The sequence below is a fragment of the Peromyscus leucopus genome, chromosome 7 (assembly GCF_004664715.2).
Source record: "Peromyscus leucopus breed LL Stock chromosome 7, UCI_PerLeu_2.1, whole genome shotgun sequence".
NCBI lineage: Eukaryota > Metazoa > Chordata > Mammalia > Rodentia > Cricetidae > Peromyscus > Peromyscus leucopus.
The window spans coordinates 60,206,556-60,234,078 of NC_051069.1; the positions used below are offsets into that span (position 1 = coordinate 60,206,556).

The following is a 27,523-nucleotide window of genomic DNA, read 5'->3' on the forward strand; positions in this document are numbered from 1 at the left end:
CACCAAAAGGTTTTGCAAATCTCTTCTTCGATTTATCACAATGTGTTTGTTTGTTTTTGAGACAGGGTCTTATGTAACCAAGCTAGCCTTGAACTTGCTATGTAGTCAAGAATGACCTCAAACTTCTGATCCGCTCGGTTCCATCCCAAGTTCAGGGATCAGGCTTATGCTATCCAACGCAGTTAGAATCCCAAGGGATTCTAGGCAAGCACCTCATCAACCGAGCTACACCCCCAGAACTATCACTATTTTATCTTGATGCTAAATAAAAATGTATCTTTGTTTTAAGTTAAGATTTACCTTTGTATTATGAAAAGACTTTAAATTCTCAAACATGTATGATACAGTTAGCATCTTTCATTCCTATGCCCTAGACATTCACCATAAACAGGTGCCACCTGGGGAATAATCCATTTTATGGATAACACCACTTAATCCTATTATTTCAAAGCAAATCTCAGCAGTTACATCGTTTGTTTCATCAAGCAAAAGGGGAGGTGGAGAGATGGCTTCAGTGCTTAAATGCACTTGTGCAATCGATAGAATTCAGATCCTGGCACTCGTGTAACAAGCCAGGCAGGCATCTCTTACATGTCTGGAGTCCCCCTGGTTCAAGGTGGGCAGAAACAGGAAGCTTGCTGGAGCTTACGGGCTTCTAGCCTAGCCAATACAACCTGAGACCAAGACTGAAAAGGAGACCCTGTCTCAAAGGAATAATAACAGCTGAGGATACCCAGCACCCTCTCTGACGTCCATTCATGCACCTGTGTGCACAAATACACATACATAAATAAATAAACCAATCTTTTTAAATTGTTCAGAAAACCAACCTTGAAATACAAACATGTTTAGAATGTAGCTTTCTGCTTCCTGAGGACCTCGGAGTTGAAGAGTGGACTCACGTTTTGTAGGGCACATGTACCATGTTTTCCTTATCCCCTTGTCAGTTAAAGGACTTTTAGGTTGTTTCCATTTCCTAGCCATTGTGAATATGGCTGAGCAAGGATCTGGAGAGTAGGATGTAGATTCTTTTGGGTATATGCCGAGGAGTCGTATAACTGTCTCATATGGTCAATTTATTTTTAGTTTCTTGAGAATTCTCCACATTGATTTCCAGAGTGGCTGTGCCAGTTTGCAATCCCAATAGTGAGTGAGGGTTCCCTTCACCTTACAACAAATCTTTCCAACACTCCTTGTAGGTTGTTTTGTTTATCTTGGACATTCTAAACTGGGTGAGATAAAAATCAAAGTTGTTTTGATTTACTAGGGGCAATGAACATTTTCTTCTGAGATATTTTTTAGCCATTATTTCTCCTCCTGCTCCTCCTCCTCTTCCTCCTCCAAAAACTGTCTGTTCAGGTCCCAGGCCCATTTTTGAATGGATTATTTGTTTCTTTGACTCTTACTAACTGCCAGTCAGAGGTATGGCTAGCAAAGGTTCTCATCCACTCTGTGGGCTTCCCTTTCCCCATGTCTGTTTCTTTACCTGAGCAGAGGACTGTCAGTTTTATGAAGTCCAAAAGCAGGAAGCACAAGACACAAACCTGGCGTGCCTTCCTCACACCTGAGCTGGCTTCGGCCGTCCTCTTTTCCCGGGCCCCTGTGTTCCTCTCTGTGTAAGTGTGCGTTATATGCTAGCCTGAGATGTCAGCAGAGCTTAAGGCACACTTGAGGGTCTTACCACTTTTATGTTTCCTTCACTTCCTGTATGTCCCTTCTGTTCCCAGCTGATTTTTTTCTACATCACCCCTCCCTTGCATGCCTCCAGCTGGTAAGGCAGCCCACATCTTCCTCACCTTAGTCTGTGAGACTAGAGTAATGAGATCCCTCAAACAAAGCCGCCACATGACAGACCAGACCTGCGGCAGTTCCAGCTTCTCAAGGGAAAAGTCTATGTGGCTTTGACTACTCTAGCATGTTTGTGAAGATTTTTTAATTCCCTTCTGGATCAGAGTTTGCATGGCCACGCTACTCATTTGGGCATCTCTGTAATATCCCTCAGATCTACAATGTCACCAACATCCCACACCTCCCGGCTTCCTCCCTCGCTCCTTCCTCCTGCCCACTTTGATTAAATCAATCTGGAGCCTTTCGAAAATTCCAGAACTTCGCAAGGAGTTAGCTTTGATTATTCATTTTCATGTTTGTTTTCTAACTCATTAAATACCACACCTGCCATTAATATTCCCTCTCTCTATTTGCTATAAAATAATCTTTCTCATAAATCTCAGTATTGCTAATTGTAGCTAGAGTTTTCCTGCCTTGACCACAGTCAGGACAAATCTTTGTCACCCGCCAATTCCACAGCTGCTCAGACCCAACCAAGTAAACACAGAGACTTATATTGCTTACAAACTGTATGGCCATGGCAGGCTTCTTGCTAACTGTTCTTATAGCTTAAATTAATCCATTTCCATAAATCTATACCTTGCCACATGGCTGGTGGCTTACCGGCGTCTTTACATGCTGCTGGTCATGGTGGCGGCTGGCTGTGTCTCTCTCCTCCGCCTTCTGCTTCCCAGAGCTAATTCTCACTTTTGATCTTTTATTGATAAATACAGGTCAAAGACTGCATTCTGAGTATCATATAATAGGTACTTTTCATATAGTATTAAGTGCATAATTCTTTTACGTTGAGCATTTTTCTAGCTAAAACATTAACATTCAGGTCAAAACTTTTCTTCCTTCATTTTATTAAAATATATAAAAAGACCCTTGGTTGTGTGGGTCATCTCATAAAACATATTTAAGGAGAGCAGTAATGATAATTAAATACTTCCAGAATTTTCTCTATTCATTGTTTTCTTTTTAAAAAAAATTAGTCAAGACTGCCAGAGAGATGGCCCAATAGGTAAAGGCATCTGCTGTCAGACCTGATGCTGGAGTTTGCTCCCTGGAATCTACATGGTGCAAGGGGAGAACGAATTCCCTCAAGGTGTCCTCTGACCACCCCATGCAGAACACAGCACTTGATTGCACACACAGGCACAAACAAAGTAAATAAATGTAATAAAAATAAGAGAAAAAGGATGTTCTAAATAAAATTCAGTAAAGATGGTAGAGAGTGGAAGAAAACCAATGTCTGTAATAAAATACACAGATCGAGAATGAATTCAACTCTCTGTGCAGCCAATCTTCTTTCGCTGTTTTTCAAATAGTAAAAACAGCGTCTCAGAAAATTAACTACAAACTTGTAGCAAGAATTGTTAGAAGGTCATATTAATAGAATCAAACCTGACGCCAGATATTGGGATGAATACTGGAAGATCAGAGAAGCAGAACAAGCCACAGCTACCTCACCTCGCCAGTTCCTCAGCTGATCCTGTTTCCTCAGACTGGAAGCTTCTGAGTCCTCATCCGAATGGATTTCAGCTGAACTATGCTGCCCAAAAGCCTAAAAGCTTAACCAGCCAAAAGCTTCTAGTTTCTCGTCCTCACGCCTTATATACCTTCTGTTTTCTGCCATCACTTCCTGGGATTAAAGGCTGGCTTTCTGGGATTAAAAGCGTGTGTCACCATGCCTGGCTGTTTCCAATGTGGCCTTGAACTCACAGAGTGGAATGCTAGGATTAAAGGTGTGAGTGCCACCATTTTCTAGCCTCTGTATCTAGTGGCTGTTCTGTTCTCTGACCCCAGATAAGTTTATTAGGGTGCACAATATTTTGGGGAACACAATACTACCACACAAACTGCTTCAGCAATTGACGCCGCTGATATTCCTGTCACATTCCCACCTTCCTCACTTCATATCCACTAATCATTGTTCCACCGCCTCATAAATATTCAAACCTTAACCAACCATTGTTTATTTACCTTATTTGATTTATTAAATTGTGTCCTTTATGATAAAATTACCTGTGGGTACAGAGCAACTAATATGCATGTAATGTAATCACACTGTCTGCCAGCCCATCTCAGAGTGTCAACTGTGAAAAAAGCCACTTTAATAATGTACTTAATGCTAAAATCAGGAGAGTAGGAAGCTGGAGACAGATAATTTGAGGCAAGCTGGCCTTCACCAAGTAAAACAAATGCATCTTCTGTGGGAACCATGTCCTGCTGGTCCAGGACTCTGCAGCCCTAGACAGAGGACATGCTGATGTTGACTGTCTTGTAAGCCAAAGACATGTTGGAGGCAATCCAGCATTGGTCAAGAAAAGGTTAGAGTGTTTTTAAAGGCCGGTGCAGGTGAAGAATCAATAGATCAGCAGTGGAGTGAATGCGTGCCTTCTAAATCTCGGTTTCCGTGAATTATGACCGTTGCCTTTAGCAACTCCAGTGGATCCTCTGGAATTATATAAACCCAGCTTTTCCTACTTCTCTTTAAGGATGGAGTCATGAAGAGAAAGACAACCTCATTGTCATCTCAGCGAGTGGCATGAAGTAAAGTTATTACAGAGCTTTCTATGTTTTCCTTTCCTTTCATTTTTGTGCAATGACCCAGTCTCAAAATCCTATTTTCTAGGTTCAAGCAAGCAATGTAATAGCCTCTGGCCTCCTTCTCCTTTATCTTTGCTTCACTGAAAGAGACTGCAGCCAGGCCCACTGCGCTCTGCATCTCAGCTCCGGCCTGAGGAGATTTCTCTTTGTGCAAGGACGGTCGGAGTGGGTTTGTGCTGGCGCCAGGCATCTGGCATTGGCTTGCCCAGCGCAGGCCAACCGTCTGAAAGGTGTGGTTCAGAGATGCAGTGTCCTCGCTCAAACAAGCCTCACATCCTCTATAAACACTTCAGATCAGTTGGGAAAGATACAAGGGTAATTATAAAGGGTGACAAAATCTAAAAATAAAAAAATAAACTGGTCCTTTTTTAATTTGAAAAATATTTATTTTACATAAATGGGTTTATTTTATTTTTGAGATTATAATATAATTACAACATTTCTACCTTCCCTTTCTTCCCCTTAAATTCTTCTACACACCCTTCCCTACTCTCCTTCAATTTTTTTCACTAATTGTCATTGAATGCATATGTATATGTATATGCATATGCATATGCATATATATCCCTAACTATAACCTGTTCTGTCTGTTTAATGTGCATATATATCCCTAACTATAACCTGTTCTGTCTGTTTAATGTTACTTTAATTAATGTATGTTTTCAGAGCTTACTGTTTGGCCCAAGAAGTTCCTTTTAATAGATGATAGAGATAGATATTGGACAAATATATTAGATAAACAGATGACAGACATTATATACAAATGACAGACAGATGAATATATAGATGATAAATGTATGATTGACATGAGATGAGACATTTGGTTGATAGGTGACAAATAGGTTAATAGATATATAGTAGTTAGAAAGATGAAGAAGACAGATAGACAGATAGATGATAGATGACAGAGATGGTTAGATAGATAGAAGATAAATAGATAGTTAGATAACAGATAGAAAGATAGATGATAGATGACAGATAAGATGAGTTAGGTAAAGGGGACAGATACATAGTTAGATGACAGAAGATAGATGTTAGATAGATGATAATCTCTTACCCAGAAGAAAAACTTTAAGCACATGATTCTACGTTTTCAGGAAATGAGTGAGAACAATCTTTTCTATTCTTAAAGAACATCTCAGAATATGAAGAAAACACAATCAAAATCTGGACCCAAATTAACAAAATGAAATATTCAATAGGAACAATGAGATGTAAAGTTAATACTGCAAAAAACGTTTTTATTTTATTTTATTATTTTATGTGTATGGGTGTGTAGCCTGAATGTATGTCTGTGTGCCACATGTGTGACCAGTGCACAGGAAAGCTGAAAGAGAGCATTAGATTCCCTAGAATTGGAATTAAAAATGGTTACAAGCTGCCATGTCGGTGCTGGAAATTGAAGCTGGGTCCTCTGGAAGGCAGCCAGTGTTCTTAACCACTGGGCCAACTCTCCAGCCCCAGTACTGCTAAATATTTCAATTGAGACTTCAAAGTAAAAACCTAAGAAATAACCTCAGAATGCAGAGCAAATGTGCAAGAAAATTATGTTTTAAAAACAGAGAGAAGATGGTACATGTGAAGGACAAAAGAATTTGTGTTTGTGAACTCAGGTAGCTGAGGGGAAAGTAGGATATTTGCAGCAAAAGACATGGATAGAAATCTCATACACTGAACAACAGGTACAAAAATCAGTATTTCCTGCCGTATACTAATAAAGCTGTGTGTCAGTTACACTTTAAATAAAAACTAATATTTTAACATGAGAAAATATAAAAGATCAAAATAAATATTAAGGACCAAAAACATAGCATGTATTAAATTAGCAAATGCTCTAAAGTTTTTAAAGCAGGAACCAGAACACCTCACCCAGGGAGTGGGAAGCCAAGGGTAGTGGAGCGAGAGATCCCTATAAGGAGGCTTACAGGCACGCACTGGCTAAGTACACTGCCCCACATGCAGCTTACATGTACCAAAAGTAAGATTTAAATATAAACCTTCTGGCTTCAATGCCATGGTCTGCCGAGAGCTTGTAACAATATGGAAATTTTCCTATATTTGTGCATTTCTGTTAAAAACAAAATAGTACAAACTCTTTGAAAACTAATGTGCCATTTTTATATTAGAAAGCTTAATTTTCTTCCTAACTTTCAAGCCTATAATCTCCTTTCTGAGATCTATTCTGGGAAATTAAGATAACATGCCAAAAGCACCTGCTGTGAGTTAGCCACAGCAACACTTTAATCAGAAGCAAAAGTTGGGGAGCACTTTCCACACAAGTAAAAGATTGGAATTCAGATCCCAGCACCCAGCATTTGTCAGACAGGTATGGCAGCTGCCTGTAACCAGCTCCAAAAGGCAGAGACAGGATCCCCAGACAAAGCAGGCCAGAGATTGGCCAGATCATTGAGATCAGGGTTTGAGTGACAGAGCCTGCCCCAGTGAGTAAGGTGGAGAAGCAATAGAGCATGATGCCTGATAAACCTAGGGCCTACACACACACACACACACACACACACACACACACACACATGCATGCACGCACACAAATGCACATGGAAAAATAATAAATTAATTAAACAGAGTAAAAGTGATAGTTGTAAACTACTCAAATGCTCCACAATAAGATATTGTTTATGTCGTATATGTCCCATCTTTAAAAGGGGAAAGAATTAACGAACAGCAATATCAGGGGATGAAAGCTCGACATAAAATTATAGGTATAGACATACATACATAAACATCGAAGAAAACACAAAGTTCTGTGAGGGTAATGAAACAGTGGGCTGTACATGATGCTGATATTAAGTACCTTTTTAAATTAAATTCTTCCTGATGTACAAAAACATCCAGGTATATCATTGTACTTTGCTCCTATTTAGCATTCTGCATATTTATCTCTTTTGATATTTTTAACTTCATTACAACAATTTCACATGTGGAACTCAAAGTTTGTGAGTTTATGGAATCAATATCTGACAGCAGAAATCAATATCTGATGGTGGAAATCAATATCTGACGGCAGAAATCAAATGAGCAAACTCTCAGCTTCATGGGGTGTGTGTGACTTGCTGGGACATTTTAGCCCCAACCCAAGCTTGAAAAGTACTGAAGAAATAATATATTTCAGTCCAAATTTTTGTTCTCTCCCACATCTCAAAGGTAAAGAATTACAAGTTCACTATTAATTACAACCCCTTTGACCTTTATTATATATGCATTAAAAATAAATTGTTAATCAGACCACAACCCATAGAACCATGGAGGCTATATATATAGCATGGAGGTCCCTAGGACGACTGTGGCTTATAATAAATTTCGGTTTTACTCAATCATTGAAAAAAAAAAATAGCCAAATGAATGGAAACACATGAACTATGAACCAAAGGTTGAGGGGCCCCCAGCTGGATCAGGCCCTCTGAATAGGTGAGACAGTTGATTGGCTTGATCAGTTTGGGATGCAACTAGGCAGTGGGACCAAGTCCTGTGCTCATTGCATGAGTTGGCTGTTTGAAACCTGGAGCTTATGCAGGGACACTTGGCTCAGTCTGGGAGGAAGGGACTGGACCTGCCTGGACTGAGTCTACCAGGTTGATCGCAGTCCTTGGGCGGGGGGGGGGGGGGGGGGCGCGGGGGAGGGGGGGGATTTGCCCTGGAGGAGGTGGGAATGGGGGGTAGGCTGGAGGTAAGGGGAGAGGGTGGGAGGGGGGAGAATAGGGGAACCGTGGCTGCTATGTAGAACTGAATGGTATTGTAAAATAAAATTAATAATAATAATAATAATAATAATAATAATAATAAATTGTTAGACTCCTCTCTGGGAAGTCTAAACTGCTAGGTGTGAATTCAGTGGATATAATCTTCTTCATCTTCATCAGTTTCCCAATGCACACATTTGTTATTTTATTTGAGATGTTTACCTTTATAGTGGTTACTCAGAATATTGAACATCCAATGTTTAGAAATCCAAACTGTGTAATTTTACAAAACCTGGAATTTGCTTAATTTAATCACTCAGTTATATCAAAATATACTTAATTATATTTTTAAAAATGTAACTGATTAAGAGACATCGAGGCAGAAGCCAGGAAATCAGATGCATCGCCAGAAAAGAAAAATGAGTATTCATTCAGCCAGTAACTTTTCAGCCAACTTGTTAGCTTGAAAATAACTTGGATTTTTCTTCTCTTCAAAACATTCCCAGAGTCCAAGCAAGACAAGCTGGGTTTTGGAATTGGGAATAATGGGGCCAGCAGCATATGAAAGGCAGAAGGAGGGCTTCCCGTTTTAGAAAAGGACTTTTCTAAAGTTTACTCATCACTGTGCGTTCTTTGGAGAGACTGGCTGAAAGATTTGATCATTTTACTAGCCCTCTTTTATATACAAATTAGAGATCTCTGCAAATATGTCAGTTGGGGTTCACCGTGAAGAGCTGGTAACTCTTTTAAGCAAGTTATGTGTCATTTGCAGTTAGCAAAATTGAGGCAGTTCATGCAGGGGATTATTCCAGAATGGCTCTCAGGATCAATCTCTAGGAACACAAAAGACAAGGCTGATGATTTTAAAAGCAGGAGGCCATCAAGTCCAGAAGCTAAGGCCTTGTTGTGACCAGGGAGCCACCAAGATTACTACAGTGTGACAGGGAGGAAGCCATCCGTACCTCAAGACCCTGTGATTAATGCCAGGTCCAGAATCCCGTTATGTCTGCTCTGATTTGAACTAGCAAAATATAAGCAATGAACCTAATTCTTGAGCCCCACCAAGCCAGTGACTAGGCAACAAAATACGCCTTAATGCTGCTGGGAGGAAAAAAAGAGAAAAAAAAATGCCTCCATATTTTTATTTGCCAGCAGAAGAGTTGAAGTGGCAAGGCTTCTGCTCACATCTGGTTTCATACCACATGCATGCTTCCTAGCCAAACCAAAAGCCTGACCAGAACCCAAACTGCCAGAGAACTTGAGGAGTACAAAGGCCGGTTCTCCATCAGAAAAGAAAAGCACAACAATGGAGGGAGGACACCAAGAACTCACGAGTTCCATCTGTTTATTCAGCATCTGTACATGCCCATCCAACTAGTCACCAAAAGCCTCAGTGTGACGAGGATGGTGGACAAGGGCATAGTGCCAACATCGCTTTTCCCAACACAACTGCCTTCATTCTCTGCTGAAGTCTGAATATGACATTTTCCTCGCAGCCGGGGTGTGTGACCACTCTGTTCCCAGAACTGTTGAGGAAGTTTATGGGACCTTTAGGGATCAAGCCGCACTGGAGGAAGCAGGTCACTGAGGGAAGGGCCTCAGGGTTCTGTAGCTCTGCCCTGCTTCCTCTCTCTCTCTCCCTTCTGTCCACCTGAGGCAATGTGACTAGATGCTGCCACTTCTGCTGGCATGCCTGGCCGGGCATCCCGGGCCAGACCCTGCTGAATTCTAAGTTTCTAAGCCTAAACCAACCCTCTTCTACTTAAGTTGCTTCTCATCAGGTACTTTGGCCACAGCAGGAAGAAAAATAACTGATACATTCTGTCTCCAGAGAAGAAAACCAAAGGACCCCTCATCGCTCAACCTCAGCATGAGAGCTTGCTCCACCTCTAATAAATTCTATTAAAATAACTGTTAGACCTGAGAAGACGGCAACACCAGTTCATATTTGTAAACGAGCAAAACAATACAAGGCAAACAGGGGTGGACTAAGGGGACGGCTCCATAGTCAAAGTGCTCATACCACGAGCAAGAAAAGCGGAGCTTGGATCCCCATAAGCAGTGTAAATGCTGGGCGGACATGGTAGCCACCAGTAACTCCAGCTTCCCAAGGCAGAGACAGAGGATTCCCAGAGCAAGCGGGCTAGCAAGACAAGCTAGTAGATGAACTCAAGATTTGATTGAGAAACCTTGCCTCAAAGAATAAAGTGAAGAGGGATCAAGGAAGATTCCTAAATTAACCTTGGGCTCCACACATGTGCAAGCATGCATGTGCATAGGTACACACAGGCACACATACATGCGCATGCAAAGGAGAAAAGACTGCAGTGGTGTTCTGTAATTATCTTCCCCTTCTTGTGCTTATTCCCTTACCATCTAGGCTGCCTCAGGTCCTCAAGACATCACAGTGAAACACAGGTCCCCCATTGAGATCAGAGCCTTTGGTGGATTCCTATGTCACAACCACCTGAGACATGCCGGGGGAAATCTGAAGATTCTAAACTCACTTCGCGTTGCCCACCTCTTAGACCAGCAAGCTTAGCTAAAAGAGAATCTGGAAAATGCCATTTGACCTCAACCCCACAGTAGCCAGGGCAGAGCAGACAGGGGAGCAAAAGAAAAGAGAAGGGGTACGCAGGCAACCATAATCCCGGGAAATTTTTTAAATTCATTTGTCTTGCGATAATGTGTTGACAGATTGGTTACTGGAAAGATGCGGAACCAGAAGACTCTGCAGAAACAGTCAGAACCAGAGGGAATGAGTCATTTGTCATGTTGACAGGATTGGAAGGCGACACCTGCTATCACCTCACAGTCAGGGCTTACAATGGAGCAGGATTTGGGCCACCCAGCGGGGAAGTGAGTGCCACCACCAAGAGACACCGTAAGTGACCTGGGCTTTTGTTTGTTTCTGACAGAACTGAACATCTTTCTGGGTTTCTGAAAGCCACATGATCAGAAGCCGCACAGGGTGCGTGATAAGCAGTGTCAAAGGGAGTCCTGCTTCAGTGCTCAGATCTGAATTCCGAAACCAGCTCAAAAAAACTCTGCATTCACAGTTTGTAAAGGTTATCATCCTGTGAAACAAGGCAAAGCGATTTTGACACAGAAGGGAGATAAAAGGATTCAAGTTCAAAAGCTCAGTGGAGTAGCTATTAAAATGACAGTCCTGGAGCAAACCCTCCTCATCTGATTCCAGCTGGAGGGAAGCCTATGGCACCAGCCAGCTACCAGACACCGAGACAGAAATTCTCAGGACTGAAATGAAGAAATGCATTTGGGGCTTATCAATTTGCTTCCCTTTTTATCTTACAGCCCCAAGTGAGCCTCCTGGCAACCTCAGGTGGGAGCAGCAGGGGTCTCAGGTTTCCCTAGGCTGGGAGCCAGTCCGACCTTTAGCCAACGAGTCTGAAGTCATGGGCTACAAGGTTAGTATCTGTTTGTTCTTTAAACATAAGCACATGTCGAAAACTGATACTGCAAGGGTGGACCGTGAATGGGGCACCAAGAATCCTCTTATAAGCATTTTTGCTTTCTTGATGGTATTTTCTTCTTCACAGACGTGGGTTTGAGGCTTGAATAGATTTTGTATTATAGGTTCAGCCTGTTTTCTCTTTTCCTCTTGCCCCAGCCTTCATTTTCTCACTGATCCCGTTCTCATTCATCTTCTCTATCCCCTAGGCCAGTTCTTCTCAACCTACCTAATGCTGAGACCCTTCAATACTGGTCCTCATGCTGTAGTGACCCCAACCATAAAATTATTTTGATGCTATGTCATAACTGTAATTTGCTACTGTTATGAATCATATTGTAAATATCTGGTATGCAGGATATCTAGTATGTGACCTCTGTAAAAGGGTCATTCAACTCTCAAAGGAGTCAAGACCCACATATTGAGGACCACTGCCCTAGATGATGTAACTTCTAGTTTACTCTCATGTATACATGCATGGTTTTATATTTCTCTATAGAGGAATCTATAAACCACAAATGGGATTACAGATATAGTATTCATCTTTCTGCAAGTGACTTAACTTGCTTCACAATTCTTTCCAATGGCATCCATTTGCCTGCAAATGACATAAAGAGAAGAAAACTCCATTGTGTATGTTTTCCTTATCTATTCCTCTGCTGTTGAACACCTAGATTGGTTCCATAATTTAGCTATCATTGATAGTATTATAGTTATCAGTCATGTGTAATTATCTCTGACATAGCTCAACTTAGAAACAAACTTTCGGTAATTACTCAAGTATTGTATAGCTGGGTCATGTGGAAGATCCTTTGATCGTATTTGTCTTTTCTTAGAGTGAGTGTTTTCCTGTGGTGTGTAAAGCAGCAGTCAACCTCAGTTCCAAATCCACAAGGCATAGGAAAGAAATGGTTAGAAAAAGCGGTAGTACCCTGAATTCAGTATGAAAGTAAGTCGTGTGAAGACAGCCCTGCAGCACCTGGTGCCAGATGGAGGACCCTGGCATAGTGTTCCAGTAAACTTTTTTGGCAGATGACAAAGCCTGAACCTCTAAGGCTGAATATGTTCTGTTAACCATAAAACAAAAAGTAAAACAAAAATAAAGTGCTGGGGCAGCACATTACATAGGAAGGAGTCCATGGAGAGAGACAGAATGCTACAAAAGACATTCCACAGGTATCTAGCCTTGTGTTTATAGGACATCTGGGGGTGGAAACCTCTACTCACCTCCAGAAACAACTTTGTATGGCCTGTGGGTTAATGTGTCCAAATAGCTAACTTTTGGGCCCTATCATCAGAGTTTAATATTTAATTTTGTACAGAATTACCAGTTGAATGCTATTTAGAATAGATTTGAAAGTGTTTTTTATGACAGTATTTAGGCTGATAACCATTATGATATTGGTTTTTTTTTTATCAGAAATGGTGACATAATATTTTGTGGATAAATTAGTAAAAATCTGAAACTTAACAACAGATGCAGCTACAAATGCAATATGCACTCATATATATGCATGAATGGGTGTGTATAATAGTAAATAGAAGACACTCCTTACAGTGTTTCTTAACTGAAATGAATAGTAATCACAGGCAGTCTCACACTGAAACACACACACACACACACACACACACACACACACACACACTAAGATCTGACTCTACTTCTCAGAGATACAGAATTTCATCTTTTGAGGGAGTAGATGGGTCATTTTCTGGATCCTTCAATAAGCCATCTCATTTCCACATCTTTCCCCAACAGACCGCATCCTTTGAACTCACCCTTTAAGGTGGTATACTCTTCAATAGTAAGGGAAGCAGTATTTTCAGAGTGATGGCAGACCATTCAGGGGCAAACTAACAGCATGAGAAGTAGACAAACAGCCTTTGAACTGGAAAGGCAATGTAGAATCCTCTGAACAACATAACAAAATCACATGACCACCAAGAAGGTCGGTGGCTTAAGTGCCCCGCCAGTGAGCCTAAGTTGTAAATGGCTAAAGAAAGCATGTTAGGCAGCGTGTACAGTTCCCTGAGTATCTGACTCCAGTTTCATTTCTGTGGTTGTAATACAATACCAGACTTCAAGAAGAAAATGAGTTTGGAACTTCCAATTCTACTGTGTAGGAGAGGTCAAAGCAGGAACCGGAAGCATCACATCCACAACTAAGAGCAGAGAAAAATAAATGTGTGGTTCCTGCTTGCTTTCTCTCAGGAACATTCCTTTCTATTATACTTCTATAATAGGAATCCCTGCCTAAGGAGTAGTGCAGCTCACAGTTGGTTGGGTCTTTCAACATCAATTAACAACCAGGAAAATGTCCCTATCCACATGTCCACAGGCCAGCTTGATCTTGATAATTCCTCATTGAACTCTCTTCCCAAGTGATTCTGGGTTGTGTCAAATTAGCAATTAAATTAACCAGCATGCCCAGTGACACTGAACTCTTTGTTATCATTTCCAGCAAATGTGGTGTTTCCCAACAACAGAGAGCACCTTGAAGGCAAGAACACTCATCCTCAACACTCTCAGGAGAGTTGAATCAATTCATTCAATTCATTCAAAAATAATTTCAACCCAGCCTGAAATATCTCATGCAATTATTTATCTCTGGGTCTTACCAAACATGTATTTTTTCAGCATGACTTTCCCATGTGTTGTGATATGACAGACAAGGATCATTGGCTTCTAAATCAGACCTACTTCATCAAATCCTACTTGCATAATTTTGAATAAGTTTTTAAACTTCCTTGAGTTTCATTTTTCTTCAGTTAAAACTGGTTAAAAAAAAATGGTATTAGCAGTATTTATGCAACAGCATTATTTTAAGAATTATGTAATTTGTACAAAATAATTTGCTGTTTAAGTAGCATGTATTGAGAAAGAGATGTTATTTTTTTCTAGTGGAGGAGACTACCTGACTAAAATGTTAACTATATTAACAAAGGAAACTGACAATTCCTGTTTTCTCTTGGTGAAGACCACACACATCACTTTGAAATACTGTCTCACTGGGGAACAGCCGCCAACATAGCTCATCTTAGTTGTATAAATGCACAAAAGCAGGTGCACATTGCAAGATGGTATTTTCCTTTTCATTTCCTTGAAAAAGTTCCACACTCTTCCCCCTGAGAAGGAAGACCTAGATGAAGGAAGTTGCCAACAACTTCCAGAGTCAGGCCCTCCTCACTCACTCTTTTGCTTGCCAACCTTATTCGAACCTCTGCTGGCAGGACAGTGCTTAGGACAACTGTGGATACAAAGGGCCCCTTGATAAGAAGGTTTCACAGTGTTCCGTGGCCTTAGTGCAGGGTTCTCCGGATACAGGCATCATGAAACAGGAATGTAGCTAGAAACCATAGCTGAGAATATAAACAAAAAGATTTACAGAGAACACACACTTGGAACATGACTCTGAGGAGGAACGTGGTCTAGGCAAGAGTATCCATCTATCTTTGCCATCTGTAGGGAAGTGCAGGTCATTTAAGGCCATCCTGATCTAGAAAAATAGAATTTGCTTCTGGTATTCAAGGCAGAGGTATTTGGTATTCAAGGGGGTATGCTTTTGCTTGTACAAAGAAGGTTCTCACTCTGAAAAGACAGAGGTTGCCAGAAAGAAGTCAAGGCAAGAGCCTCAGGCTGAGAACTGGAAGGCAAATATTTGCTATGTCAATCTACACCTAGAAAATTCTTTTTTCTAGGTTAAAATTCCCTTTACTATATATTTCTGTCTCTACCTTCCCATCCAATTCATGCCAGGAAGAACAGGTATTAATTAGGTGCAAAGTTTACTAATTATCAAATGGCCCATCTATATATGTGGAGAATTTCCTTTGCTCGTAACAGTTTAGTCAAAAGCTAAGGCCTTCTGCCACCTGAGAGTTATGTACACCAAGAGTTATTTCACACGTGGGTGATGTAACTGGAACACTCAAGCCCATGCTTCTCCGTTTCTTCAAGAGTTTATGAGTCAATGGACATGAAAGTCTATGGTTTTGAGTCTCTACATTTTTATAGTCTTTCTTTCATTCTATATCCATTCCAGATACAGAACTCTACCTGTTGACAATTTAAAGACTCACAGATTATTATACTTACTTAGATAAGTATGCAATTTTCTGACTTGTCCCTCAAAGCCTGCTCAGCTCCCCTTTTTATACAACCCAGGACAACCTGCCAGGGATGGGACTGCCCACAACAGGATGGACTGTCCCATATCAACCATCAGCCAAGGAAATGCCCGTATAGACTTGCTTATGGATCACTCTGATTTAGTCCCCTTCTCGAGTGACATTCTATCTTCAACTGCAACCTGTGTCGATTTGACAAAAACCAACTGGCACAGCGTGTGAGGAAGGAGGAAGTGCCTACAAATGGCTGAAAGCTGCCCAGTGAGAAGCAGTGGCTTCGAAAGTCCTTTCAGCCACTCTTCGGCCAGTTGTACTTGTGCTTACAAACTGCTGTGTTTGCTTTCTGAGACCAAGTCTTGTGAAGTATCCTATGTTGACCTTGATCTTCTTTGTCCATCCAGTCTAACTCCTGATACTCACACCTCAACCTCCCAACTGCTGGGATACAGGCATGTACAACCATCCTCAGCTACTCATCCACCTTTGGTGTGTCTTGCTTCACCTATCTTCTTATCCCTGGGGCTTCATAACCCTTAACCCATATCATTGGTCCCATCAACTTTTCCGAAGATACTAAGCTGAGGAATGGCCTTCCCTTTGACAGGATGCCAACTTCTCAGGGGCGTCAGTAGGCATCATCAACATGTTTTTGTTGTATTTTCTGCACACTGACCTCAACACTCTGTTACCACCATATACTTACAACAGCCATTTTCTTTTAAGAATAGCAGTACCAGGCTGGCAAAATGGTGCAGCAATAAAGGAACTTATGGCCAAGACTGTCTAGCTCAGTTCTATCCCTGGGACCCACATAGTAGAAGGAAAGAACTAACTTCTGCAGGTTGACATCTGACCACTACACATGCAAGTACATACACACATGTAAACAATAAATAAATAAAATATCAGTCTTTTTTAAAACAGTAGCAATACCAACTAAATATTTATTAGGATCTTTTATTTGGATAATCTAATATTCTTATTTGTTTTGTAAGTAGAATTTGAAACTCATCTTGACATTACAGCAGGCAGTTTATTTTATGGATAAAGATAGCTGTCAGTGTGAGTGCCAATCTAAAAATGCCCGGATTGCGGAAGAACTCCCTACCTCCTCACTGTCAGCAACTATCTTGCCATGTCTTTGTAACTCTTTTGTCTTTTTGTATTTCCTATTCATTTTTCTAAATCAGGGCTTTCAACTGGGCCAAGATGCTCCAAAGTACTGAAGATTAACCATTAGTTTAGTTGACTTTATTTGGTGAATGTCTTTACTGATACGTGTTACTTCTCCCTACATATCGATAAAAGCCACACTTAATCTCAGACTCTCTCTGCAGCTACTAACTGACATTTAATATATTTTTGCTGTTTCTCTCATCTGTTCCTAAATCTCAACTGATCCACAAGTTTTCCTCCACCTCTGTATTTTATAGCAATGTGTGATGTGCATTGCTGGCTGCATTTTTCTTTGTCATAAAAATTGTAATTTATTGAACCACATTAACCATGTCTCTGAAATAGTCACTCCTCTGCCAATCCTTACCAATTTACATACATCTCCATTCTTATAAATTTGATTTCTAATTGCTACATGCAGATGATAGGATTAGAATTCATGACTATGTTACAGTCAAAATCAAAATAATGAAATTTGATATATTTGTGATTTTTTTAAGCCTAAAGAAACTCCTGTAGCCATCTTCCAAGATTCACCAAATCTAAGCACTCATTCTGTGCATTGCTTTGCTATCAAATGTTTCCCACTATAGCACACACCACCCTTGGTTGTACTGCATATTTCTCTCTGACATTAGATTGTGTCAGGACACTACATACCTACAGTCTCTCTGATGGATATTCAAGCATAATGCTCAGTCAGGTAAAGATGTAGAAATGTGCACATCATTTTTCATGTCTATTCAAGCTATGGCATCTTTTCCCAGAAAGAATTTAAGCATATAAAACTATAGAGTATCAGATACTCAAACAAGCAGTTTCCTATAGACCCACAAGCAAATTCAGATCCAAGAATGGATGGAATGTGTGTTACATAAAAGCAAAGAGAGAATCATGTCACTTCATATATCAACATCTAAAATGCTGCTTTGGCGCTGGGTGTGGTAGCATATACAGTAATTTCAGCACCTGGAGGAGGAGGCAGGCAGATCTCTGTGAGTTCAAGACCACACAATTTACATAGGGAGTCCTAGGCCAACAAAGGCTAAATAGTGAGACCCTGTCTCAAAAAGCAAAGCAATCATAAAATGCTGTTTTAGAAACTGAGAGATGATTCAGTCAGTAAAGTGCCACACAAGCATGGGGACCTCACTTAGATTCTGAGAACCCACTGAAAAAGCCAGACATCTGAGAAGATGGGGGGCGACAAGAGAATCCCTGGGCCTAGGGTCAGACAGCCCATCTGAATATGGGAGTCTGTGGTCCTAGTAAATGACTGTGTCTCAAAAAACATGGTAGTTGGCTCTTGAGAAATTATACCCCAAGGTTAGCCTCTGGGTTCTGCACTCACATACACACAAACCTGAACACTTTCCACCCAACCCCACCCAAAATTCCGCTTCTCGGAGGTTTATTTTGTTGCATGCAAGTTAGTTCAAGCTCAAGACGTTTTCTATAAGAACTCTGTGCGTGTGTGTGTGTGTGTGTGTGTGTGTGTGTGTGTGTGTGTGTGTGTGTGTATGATTTATCTTGCTTCAAGCACATGAAATTGAAACACCATTCCACTGGCAGTCAACAATGGCGGTAGTATGAATGACTTTTTCTCATTAAGCTTATATGCACCAAGTCCCATGCTCGATTCTTTTCATATGCTCTTGCCCCTTTAGTTCTAAAAAATCATGAAATAAGAGGCATTATTTCTACAAACAAAAGAGTGGATTCAGGCTGGGAAAGGTCAGTAATTTACCCAGTCAGGCAGATGTGGGAGATTGGCTTGATTTGGTTTTGTAGAAGACTGTTTTGAAGCCATATTTGCATAATGCCCAAGCCTCTGCTATTTTTTCCATTAGACAAAGGAATCATAACACCAATCATTACGAAAATGCATAAAACAATGAAATAAATAAAAATGAACTAAATGTATCTTAAGTGCTGCTGTTTGGCTATTATACAACCCCCCCCCAATTATACTAAACTATTATTGGAGGCAAAAGCATAAGGAAAGCATTGCATAGTGGATAGTTAGAAAGTGATCAGTGCACAGCACTCACCTCCTAATGGAATTCCTGTCCTAACTCGCCACAGCCTTTTAGAAAGGATCTCACTGCCTCTGCAGTCTCGGCTGTGTAGCAACCAGATAATGTTGTGTCCAGATTTGTGCATCCGTTCGCCATGCAATATGTTTAATTATGCAATTATGGATGCATGTCAATAAAAGTTAAGTCTGTATCCCACTGTCATCCAAACACAAGTTCATCAGTATGTTAACTCTGCTAAAATGGAAATTGAAGTTTTGACTCTGATTGTCATTTATTAAGAGTTTTGTCTTAAATTTTTGGCAATGTTCTCTTTATACCTTTCCACTCAAGGAGCTTCCAAGCCATTCTACACACTGTTGCGTCTCCAAGCACACATCCGTTATAGTACATGTCACCCCCAATTTCACTGCTAATTGCGTCTCTGGTGTTAGAGGAACTGCTATGAACACAGGGAACATGAGTTCTTGTTCTGTACGCCACCCTTTTCAAGGACCAGGCTTCAGCCTTCGCCCGTGACTTACTGCCTGCTTCTCTAATCTTACTTCTCTTGTTCTTATTTTTCATGTGCTCTGTCCATTGCATGGGTATCATAGTTTCTTATTACTTTAAATGTTTTGGGCTTGTTTTTTTCTATTTTTATTCTCTTATGTCTAGAAATCTCCATCTGGTTAATTCTGTATTTATTTTTACTTTTTTTTTTCTTTTCTTTTCTTTTCTTTTTTTTTTTTTTTTTTTTTTTTGAGAATCTTACCCTATAGCTCAGGATTGTCTTGAACTAAGGGCAATCTTTCTGCCACACACTCAAGTACTCAGATTACTGGTGTAAACCACATGTCTGCTTTCAAGCTGTCTTCAAACATTCCCTTCCTGCATTGCTATTGCCCCATATGCTCTTCCATCACCGTGTGTCACACTTGCAGCCCATTTGCTTACATATCTCAGCAGTGGAGTCCTGTGCCCAGCTCAGAGTACAGTGTGTAGTCGGCAGTCAAGAAACATTTGCAATGTCCAACTGAGTAACAAATCATTCCAGCCTCTGTTACTGTTCACAGGTTTTTTATAGGCAAGAGGGTCAGAGCAAAGGTCAAGTTATTGAAACACAGAAACCTCAAGCTGTAGTGCCTCTCCCTGAGGCCGGAGTCTACATTATTGAAGTTCGAGCCTACAGTGAAGGAGGGGATGGAACAGCTAGCTCCCAGATCAGAGTACCTTCGTATTCAGGTAAGTCTGACGTAGCGGGCTCAATCTGATGGACTTCACCGATGCAGTGGGGTCGAAATCTGCTTGACATTGAAGGATAGATGGCAGAATTCAGAAATATTTCAGATGTTTCTCTTCCTTGAAATTCATGCCATTCTGCAATTAGCATAAATGATACCTACAGCTTAGAAAGCAGGCGAGGCTTTCATCAGGATGTACTTCCTATAAAATGTTTTGCCTAACCTGGGCTAAGTAGTAAATGGCCACTTGGGTTTTGAAAGCTGTGTTTCGACTGGTACTATGTGAGTTTGACATGCCTACTTCTCTTTCACTATGAAACAAGAGGGAACTTACAGGGAAGTCTTTTAAAATTAAAAATGAACATTTATTGACTTCTAAACCAATGACATATTGTAGTCATCATTTTTAGTATTAGCACTTAATGGTTTATGATATGTATTATTTATTGGGCAGCAATTCCCAGCTTCCACTTGCCTTGTGATGCTATAGACGGCTCTGCATGTGGCTTACCCTAGTAATACACTCGCTGTATAGTCAGCGTTTGAGGTTCTGTTTTAAAATGAGACTGATAGTCAATACAGCTGAGGAAAGGACAACACTGGGCTTTAAGGAAAAGCTCATGATTGATCCAAATTCTTGAATGAAAGTTTACAGAACTACAGAGCGTGATTGACAAGAGCCTGTGCATCCAGCTCAGCATCAGTTTGTTTCTTTCAAAAGCTGTATAGCAATTTTATTAGGAAATGAACGTTGTATGAGCAGAAGGCATTGTATGTGTGCATGAAATTCCCATACCATGAATAAAAATGTTACACTTAAAAAAACATGCAATGCCTTATATTTAGAGGCCATCCATTGGCATGTTTAAGGGAAAGGGCACATTATCTCAAATCACTGAGGAAAGATACAGATTGAGAGATAGATGGTTGATAGATGATAGATAGCTGCATAAGTGAAATAAATGAGAAAAAGTTATGCAAAAATGATTTTAAAAATCTAGGAATCTGAATGAATTCTATTCATATACTCTCTCTCTCTCTCTCTCTCTATATATATATATATATATACATATATATATACACATACATACATATATACAGCAAAAGTTACTTTAAAATGAAAAAACAAAGCTGGGTGTGGTGGTGTATGCCTTTAGTCCTAAACTCAGGAGACAGAGGCAGGCAAATCCCTGAGTTCAAGACCACACTAGTCTACAGTTCAGAAATCTTGTCTCAACAAAATAAAAACAAAACAACAAATCATAAAATGAAAAGACATTCCCAAAATGGGGGGAGATCTCACTTTCTCGGATATACACGTGAAGAGATGTAAGAATTAACTTACCTTGAGGCACACAAAAAAAGTTTTCTTCGAAATTAAAATGATGGCAGCCTCCTTTGCCATAGTGTCGAGCTTCTAATAACAACATAGCAAGTATTTGCTGACCTTCATCCTGTTCTTGATATTGCACAAGACATTTTCCATTTTAGCTCCTCCCACTGTGTGTGTGCACATGTGGAAAGCCCAAGGTTGGTGTCTAATGTCTTCCTCTATTGCTCTCTGTGTTAGTCAGTGTTTTATTGCTGTGAAGAGACACAATGACCAAGGCTACTCTTTTAAAAGAAAGCATTTACTTGGGACTTGCTTACAGTTTCAGAGGTTTAGTCCATTATTGTCATGGCACAGAGCATGACACAGAGGCAGACATGGTGCTGGAAAGAGTTGAGAGTTCTACATCCAAATCCACAAGCATCAGGAAGAGAGAGAGACAAGCTGGCTTGGGCCCTTGAAACATCAATACTCACCCCCGGTGACACTCACAATAAGACCACACCTACTCCAACAAGGCCCCACCTCCTGACTGTTGCAAACGGCCACTCCCTTGCAAGCAAGCATTCAGATCTGTGAGCCTATGGGGACCATTCTCATTCAAACCATCACACACTCCAACTTTTGTTTGTATTGCTTGAAAATGTCATATATATATGTATATATTTATACATACATATATGTTTATATATTACATACATGTATAATGAAGTTTTTATCAAACCCAGCCCCCACTATCCCTTTTCCAACTTCTCCCTTAGCCCACACCACCTCCACTTTTCTACCCCAACGTTAGGTGCTCTTTTTTAAAATGCACTGAGTCCACTTAGGGCTGCAAGGATGTACAGGGGTGTGGGACCCGCTACTGTAAATTTGAGGAGGCCTATCAGGGGCCACATCTCTGAAGAAAATTGACTCTCATTCAGCCAATAGAGATCATTGCAGAAGAGTGGGGGGGAAAGGTTGGAAGAGCCAAACTGTGGGTAACTATATGTCTGGATCATTACTCACATGAACTCCACCTTTCTTTTGAGGAAGGAATCTCTCACTTTACCTAAAGTTTGCTATATTGGCCAGACTGGCTCATCAGTGCTTCTCAGAGGGTTCCACAGCATCCACCCCTATAGCCACACAGAATGAAAATCACAGATGTATCCCACTATAAGTGTGCTTTTCATATGTGTGCTAGAGATCTCAACATAGTACCTGATGCTTGTGTGCCAAGTTATTGACCCACTGGGACATTGCCCACCCAATACAGCATCTTTTGAGTTAGGAATTTCATTATGCTGAGTCTAAAAGGTTCCTTTTCACTCAAACACAGATTCTGTTGAGTCATTTCAGTAGTTTGGAAGTACTTATACAGACTTTGATTTTCCCATTTATATTTTAATTAACTTGCAATATCTATGAAAAATAGCAACTTTTATGTTGTAGTTAATAGCATTTTGGCAATTAGCAGTTCCTAAATTTCAATAATGTGAAATCTCATAGATTTGTCTAACTTAGCCCCATAAAACCCAACTGAGGCTTGGTTTCATTCTTATATTGTCAAAAAGCAAATTCTTAAGCAGCTGAAATTACTTGCTCAGGTAAAACAGCTGGACAGCTTCACAGCTGGGGTGGATCTTATCCTTCAACACTGCTGCTTTATGGTTGGGTTTCACTATCTGTTTAGCTGTGTTAAGATAACATATCTAATTAGTGGGTTTAATTTAGAACGTGAAAGATAGACTTTATTCAGTAACATTAAAGACGACTTTACAGGATCATCAATACATTTAACACAGCAACTTCCAAACAAATTAAAGGATGTTTGGGCATGCTTCTCTTCTTCCACGTGCCCAAGCCACTCCAGTGAGGTATGTCATCTAATTTACCTTTCTTGTCATAACTCAGATGTAGCCATAAACTTTACAATCGATACATTTTGCAAAATATGAAATTACTCAAAATGCTCCAATATTTTAACTATCTTTCTATTGCATTAGTGACAAAAATTGACAAGTGAAGACTTACCTTCTGTGTGTGGATGTGTGGATGTGTGGATGTTTGCATGTGTGGTTTATCAGCAAAGTTCTTCTTTTGCTCTCAAGTATGTGAGGAATAAATTTAAATTCCCTATCTCTAGCAAAAAAAAAAAAAAACTTACCCCATGATGTCATTGCACTCATCTAACCAGCAAAGCTAGCTTCAGATTTTAAGATTTGTGTAATTTTTTTTAATCCTTATCTTAAGATTATACTCAGAGTCAGTCATTGTGATGATTTTTGTCAACTAAATATAATCTAGAATCACTTGAAAGGATAGTCTTAATGAGAAGTGTCAGGTTGTCCTGCAAACATGTCTGTGGGGTACTGTCATGATGGTAATAACTGATGTGGGAAGACCCAGCCTATTGGGTGCAACACCATATCCTAGGCAGGGGATCCTGGACTATACAGGAGTAGGGAGGATGTGATGACACATGCATTCACTTTGCTCTGCTCTTAACTGTGGGTGTGATATGACTGCCTATTTCAAGTTTCTGCTACCTTGATTTCTCTGCTACAGTGAACTATAAGACAGACTTGTAAGCTAAATAAACCCTTTCTTCCCTAAATTGCCTTTTGTCAGAGTTATTTCATCATCTCAACAAGAAAGGAAACTAAGTCACTGTTTTGAGAGACACAATCCAGGAGAGCATCTGGACCAACAAACCGCCAGCTCAGTACTTTAATCACATTCATCACCTTTTGTTTTCTTTATACTTTTTATTTTTAGGTTATAATATAATTACATTTCTCCCTTGCCTTTATTCCCTCTAGACCTTCCCTTATACTCCTCTTTGTTCTCCTTCAAATTCATGGGCTCTTTTTTCACTAATTGTTAAGCAATACTTTTTTCTCATCTGCAACAGAAGGACCATGCTATTTACCACATAGGAATGTTAACAAGGATCAAGAAAGATAGAATGTGTTAAGGGCTTATTACCATGCTTGACATACAAGGAGTAGTTATGTCAATGACTCTGATATTTCAGTATACTTCTAGCTTGAAAAATCATTCCTACAGTTACTGTCTTAAAGTGGTTCTTAGCTTACAGGCATATGGTGCTTTCAAACCACTTTAGACCAATCAACTCAAAGCAGTTAGTTCAATTCATCAAACTGAATATGATGATTTGATCTCATGAAAGAACTTCTCCTAAGTGTAAGAATGATAGGTATGTTTGCCCTTTTTGCCGACTTTGAAATGAGGACTTGAGTCTGATCATCTGAAATAATCAAACACCCATGAATATAATAAATAAAAGGATTTGTTAAATTTTATTATTTATAGAATATTATGAATTCATGTCACATCACACTTTCCTAATTATTTTTCAGTTCTTGAACTGTTTATGCTCTACAGCAATGATTTCATTCCCATACTTTGACCTTAAAATATTCCTATCTGTGCACCACTAGTGAAAATCTCCCATTCTCATTGTTAGATTTGTATTTTAGAAATGGTTCAGCTTTCCAGTACATTTTTGCAGATAGACTTCAACCTCCTTGTGAGGGCAGAGACCTCAGACAATGCCTTATTTCATAGCAGAATAGTGCCTGGGACAGAAGACCAACCTGGCAGTCCAGTGCCCCTAAGAACATTTCTTACCAACTGGCTTCATTGGAGGCTTCTCTTTTGTTCACAGGTGGGAAAATCACAAGCGCTCAGTCAACCGTGCACTCTCTCTCCAAGTGGTCCTCAGTAACACTCCTCTTGGCTTTGATGCTTCCTTCCAGTTCCTGGTGAAAGCTGCTCATGCAGTTTGCTTTTCTTTGCTTTAGCTTGAGAAAGCAGCAGTGGACAGAACGCAGAGTGAGTGGAGACCCAGGATCCTGAGGAAAGCTTTGAACGTATGGGACTACAGACGGTGCACTCTCAGGAGTTTGGGGGGAGAATATGAGTTACCCATCAGGTTTCTCTTTGGATTTTGTAAATGGAGAGGACAGTTCTTGGTCCAATAAAAATATGCAGATTGTATGTAATGAAATTTTGTAAGCAAAGGTAATTTCTGTCAGATGTATTCTTAATTTTTTTAATATGTTGGATTTTGATTTTCTATTTGATGACTCTGAGTGCCATCCATCTGTTACAGAGGTGGTCTCTATCAGCCCACTCAAAAACAAATACAAACCCAAGAAGGTTATATGTTCTCAAGACTCTAAGTCTAGTGTTTTCCAAACTTCCCATCAGATCACTGCTTCAACACCAAACCCGCAGGAAATGTGAAAAATTGCTTCAGTTGTTGGGATCCATGATAGGGTAAATACGTAAAAGAATTCTCAAAAGCTGTTGTATGACTGAATAGAAAAATAGCAAGATTCGTCAATAGGCCATTCTACATGTGCCTATGTAGTAAGGTATTGAGGTAGGGATTTTACATTAGTGGAAGCTGAATAGAAAGTGAGTCCAAATTGATTTATTATTTCCCACTAAGTGACATGTGACCTACAGGAAATACAGTCCATGTTTAATGTCAAAAGATAGCTTAAAGTCACAAAAACAGTGACTGCTGAAAACTGCGGCGGCATAATGACTCAGGTGCTAACATGAATGTGCAGAGAGCACCGGACAGGGATATCCCATTCTCCACCTGCTCGCAAATGGATGTGGAATTGAGTGCAAGGCTCTATGCTAATTGCAAATGATTTTAAGGACAAGGACAGTTGGTGAAAGGTGTAATGAAGCAAATGATTTAAAGAAAAATATCTAAGATTTAGATACTGCTATATATCATATGCCACTTATAAATGCTTCCCAACTACTGTGTAATAAGAAAGGTCTACTAGGTTCAGTGATGTTCTTAAAACTTGTTGTGGAAACAAGGCATTGCCACAGGGCTTCATCTAGTCTAGCCAAAGTCTGCATTGCTGGATTCCATGCCTTCAGAGACAATCTCCATTAACAAATTTGAGGAGTCAGAGTCAACCTAAAGATAGTTCACAGAAAAGGTAAGTGAGATAATACTTCTTCATGATGTGATAGGACAGAGCACAAGGATACAGAAGGGTGGATATCATATCTATAAAGATTCCAGAAATGATACTTATAGCAACCTCACTTTCCAGAAAGAACCTGGAGATGCTGGCTATTTGAGCAATGCTCTTATGAGGACAGAAGGTAGATTCTATTGCTTTGACTTTATATGATCTAAGCCAATTAACTTTATTTGAATCTTTAATAACAAACAAAGTGAAAATACCGAGCTTAAGTCAATCATGCTTGGGGGTGTCTATCCTGAATATCCTAAAAGAGTTTTCAGATTACAGTGTAACTATCTGCCAGTTATTCATATTCTCTTTGGGTAAAATTGCATCCCAGAGAGTTCTAAGTAAAGGAAAGACAATATAAAAGATGATTTTAGTCAACAGACTGTTACAGTAAATACTAAGACAGTGACTATTCAAGCTTATGAATAATAAAACCACGTGGCCTTTCTCATGTGCCTCCTGGGGAATAGGAGAGGCTGAATTTCACAGACAGAAAGCAAAAGATGAGCTTCCCCAAGTACGGTGTCACTTGCCAGAACAAATCCTGCATCTGAAAAAAATGTAGAATGATATTTTTAAAAAAATATGTTTTTCATATTTGGTGAATTGAGACTTTTTCTTCATTTATTATTGACATTCTCTTCTAGATTTACTGAAGAACTTTAAGAATCAACTTCTTAACAAAATTCTCCTAAAATAAAACCTAGAAAATAGAAATGTCACAACATGGCAGATTCTGATTAATCAACATTCCCCAATCACTGGTGGATAGTAGATCTCTACCCAAATATCCACATACAGAACACCTGATGTCACATTCTTGAAGAATCCAGAGATGTGGGATGTTTTTACTTAACATGCACAAAAATATGTATTTTGCATCATGAACCTATTTAAAATAATAAAACAGGTTTCCACTGTATCTGTATTTCTGTATTCCGTATTTGTTATTTTGTAGCAAGCAGACAGCATTCTTATCAAGGAACATTATTTTTCAACAAC

General features: G+C 39.9%; 1 protein-coding gene across 1 annotated transcript in view; it reads left to right on the forward strand.

Moving 5' to 3' along the window:
* Cntn5 (contactin 5) overlaps window positions 1–25,521 on the forward strand; it is a 1,130,804-nt gene extending 1,105,283 nt beyond the window's left edge. Inside the window, exons 23-26 of the mRNA XM_037208201.1 lie at window positions 10,836–11,022; window positions 11,454–11,566; window positions 20,006–20,174; window positions 25,180–25,521. Coding sequence (XP_037064096.1) covers window positions 10,836–11,022; window positions 11,454–11,566; window positions 20,006–20,174; window positions 25,180–25,280 — 570 coding nt within the window. The 3' untranslated portion in view covers window positions 25,281–25,521. The remainder of the gene's footprint in view (window positions 1–10,835; window positions 11,023–11,453; window positions 11,567–20,005; window positions 20,175–25,179) is intronic.
* Window positions 25,522–27,523: the final 2,002 nt, after the last annotated feature.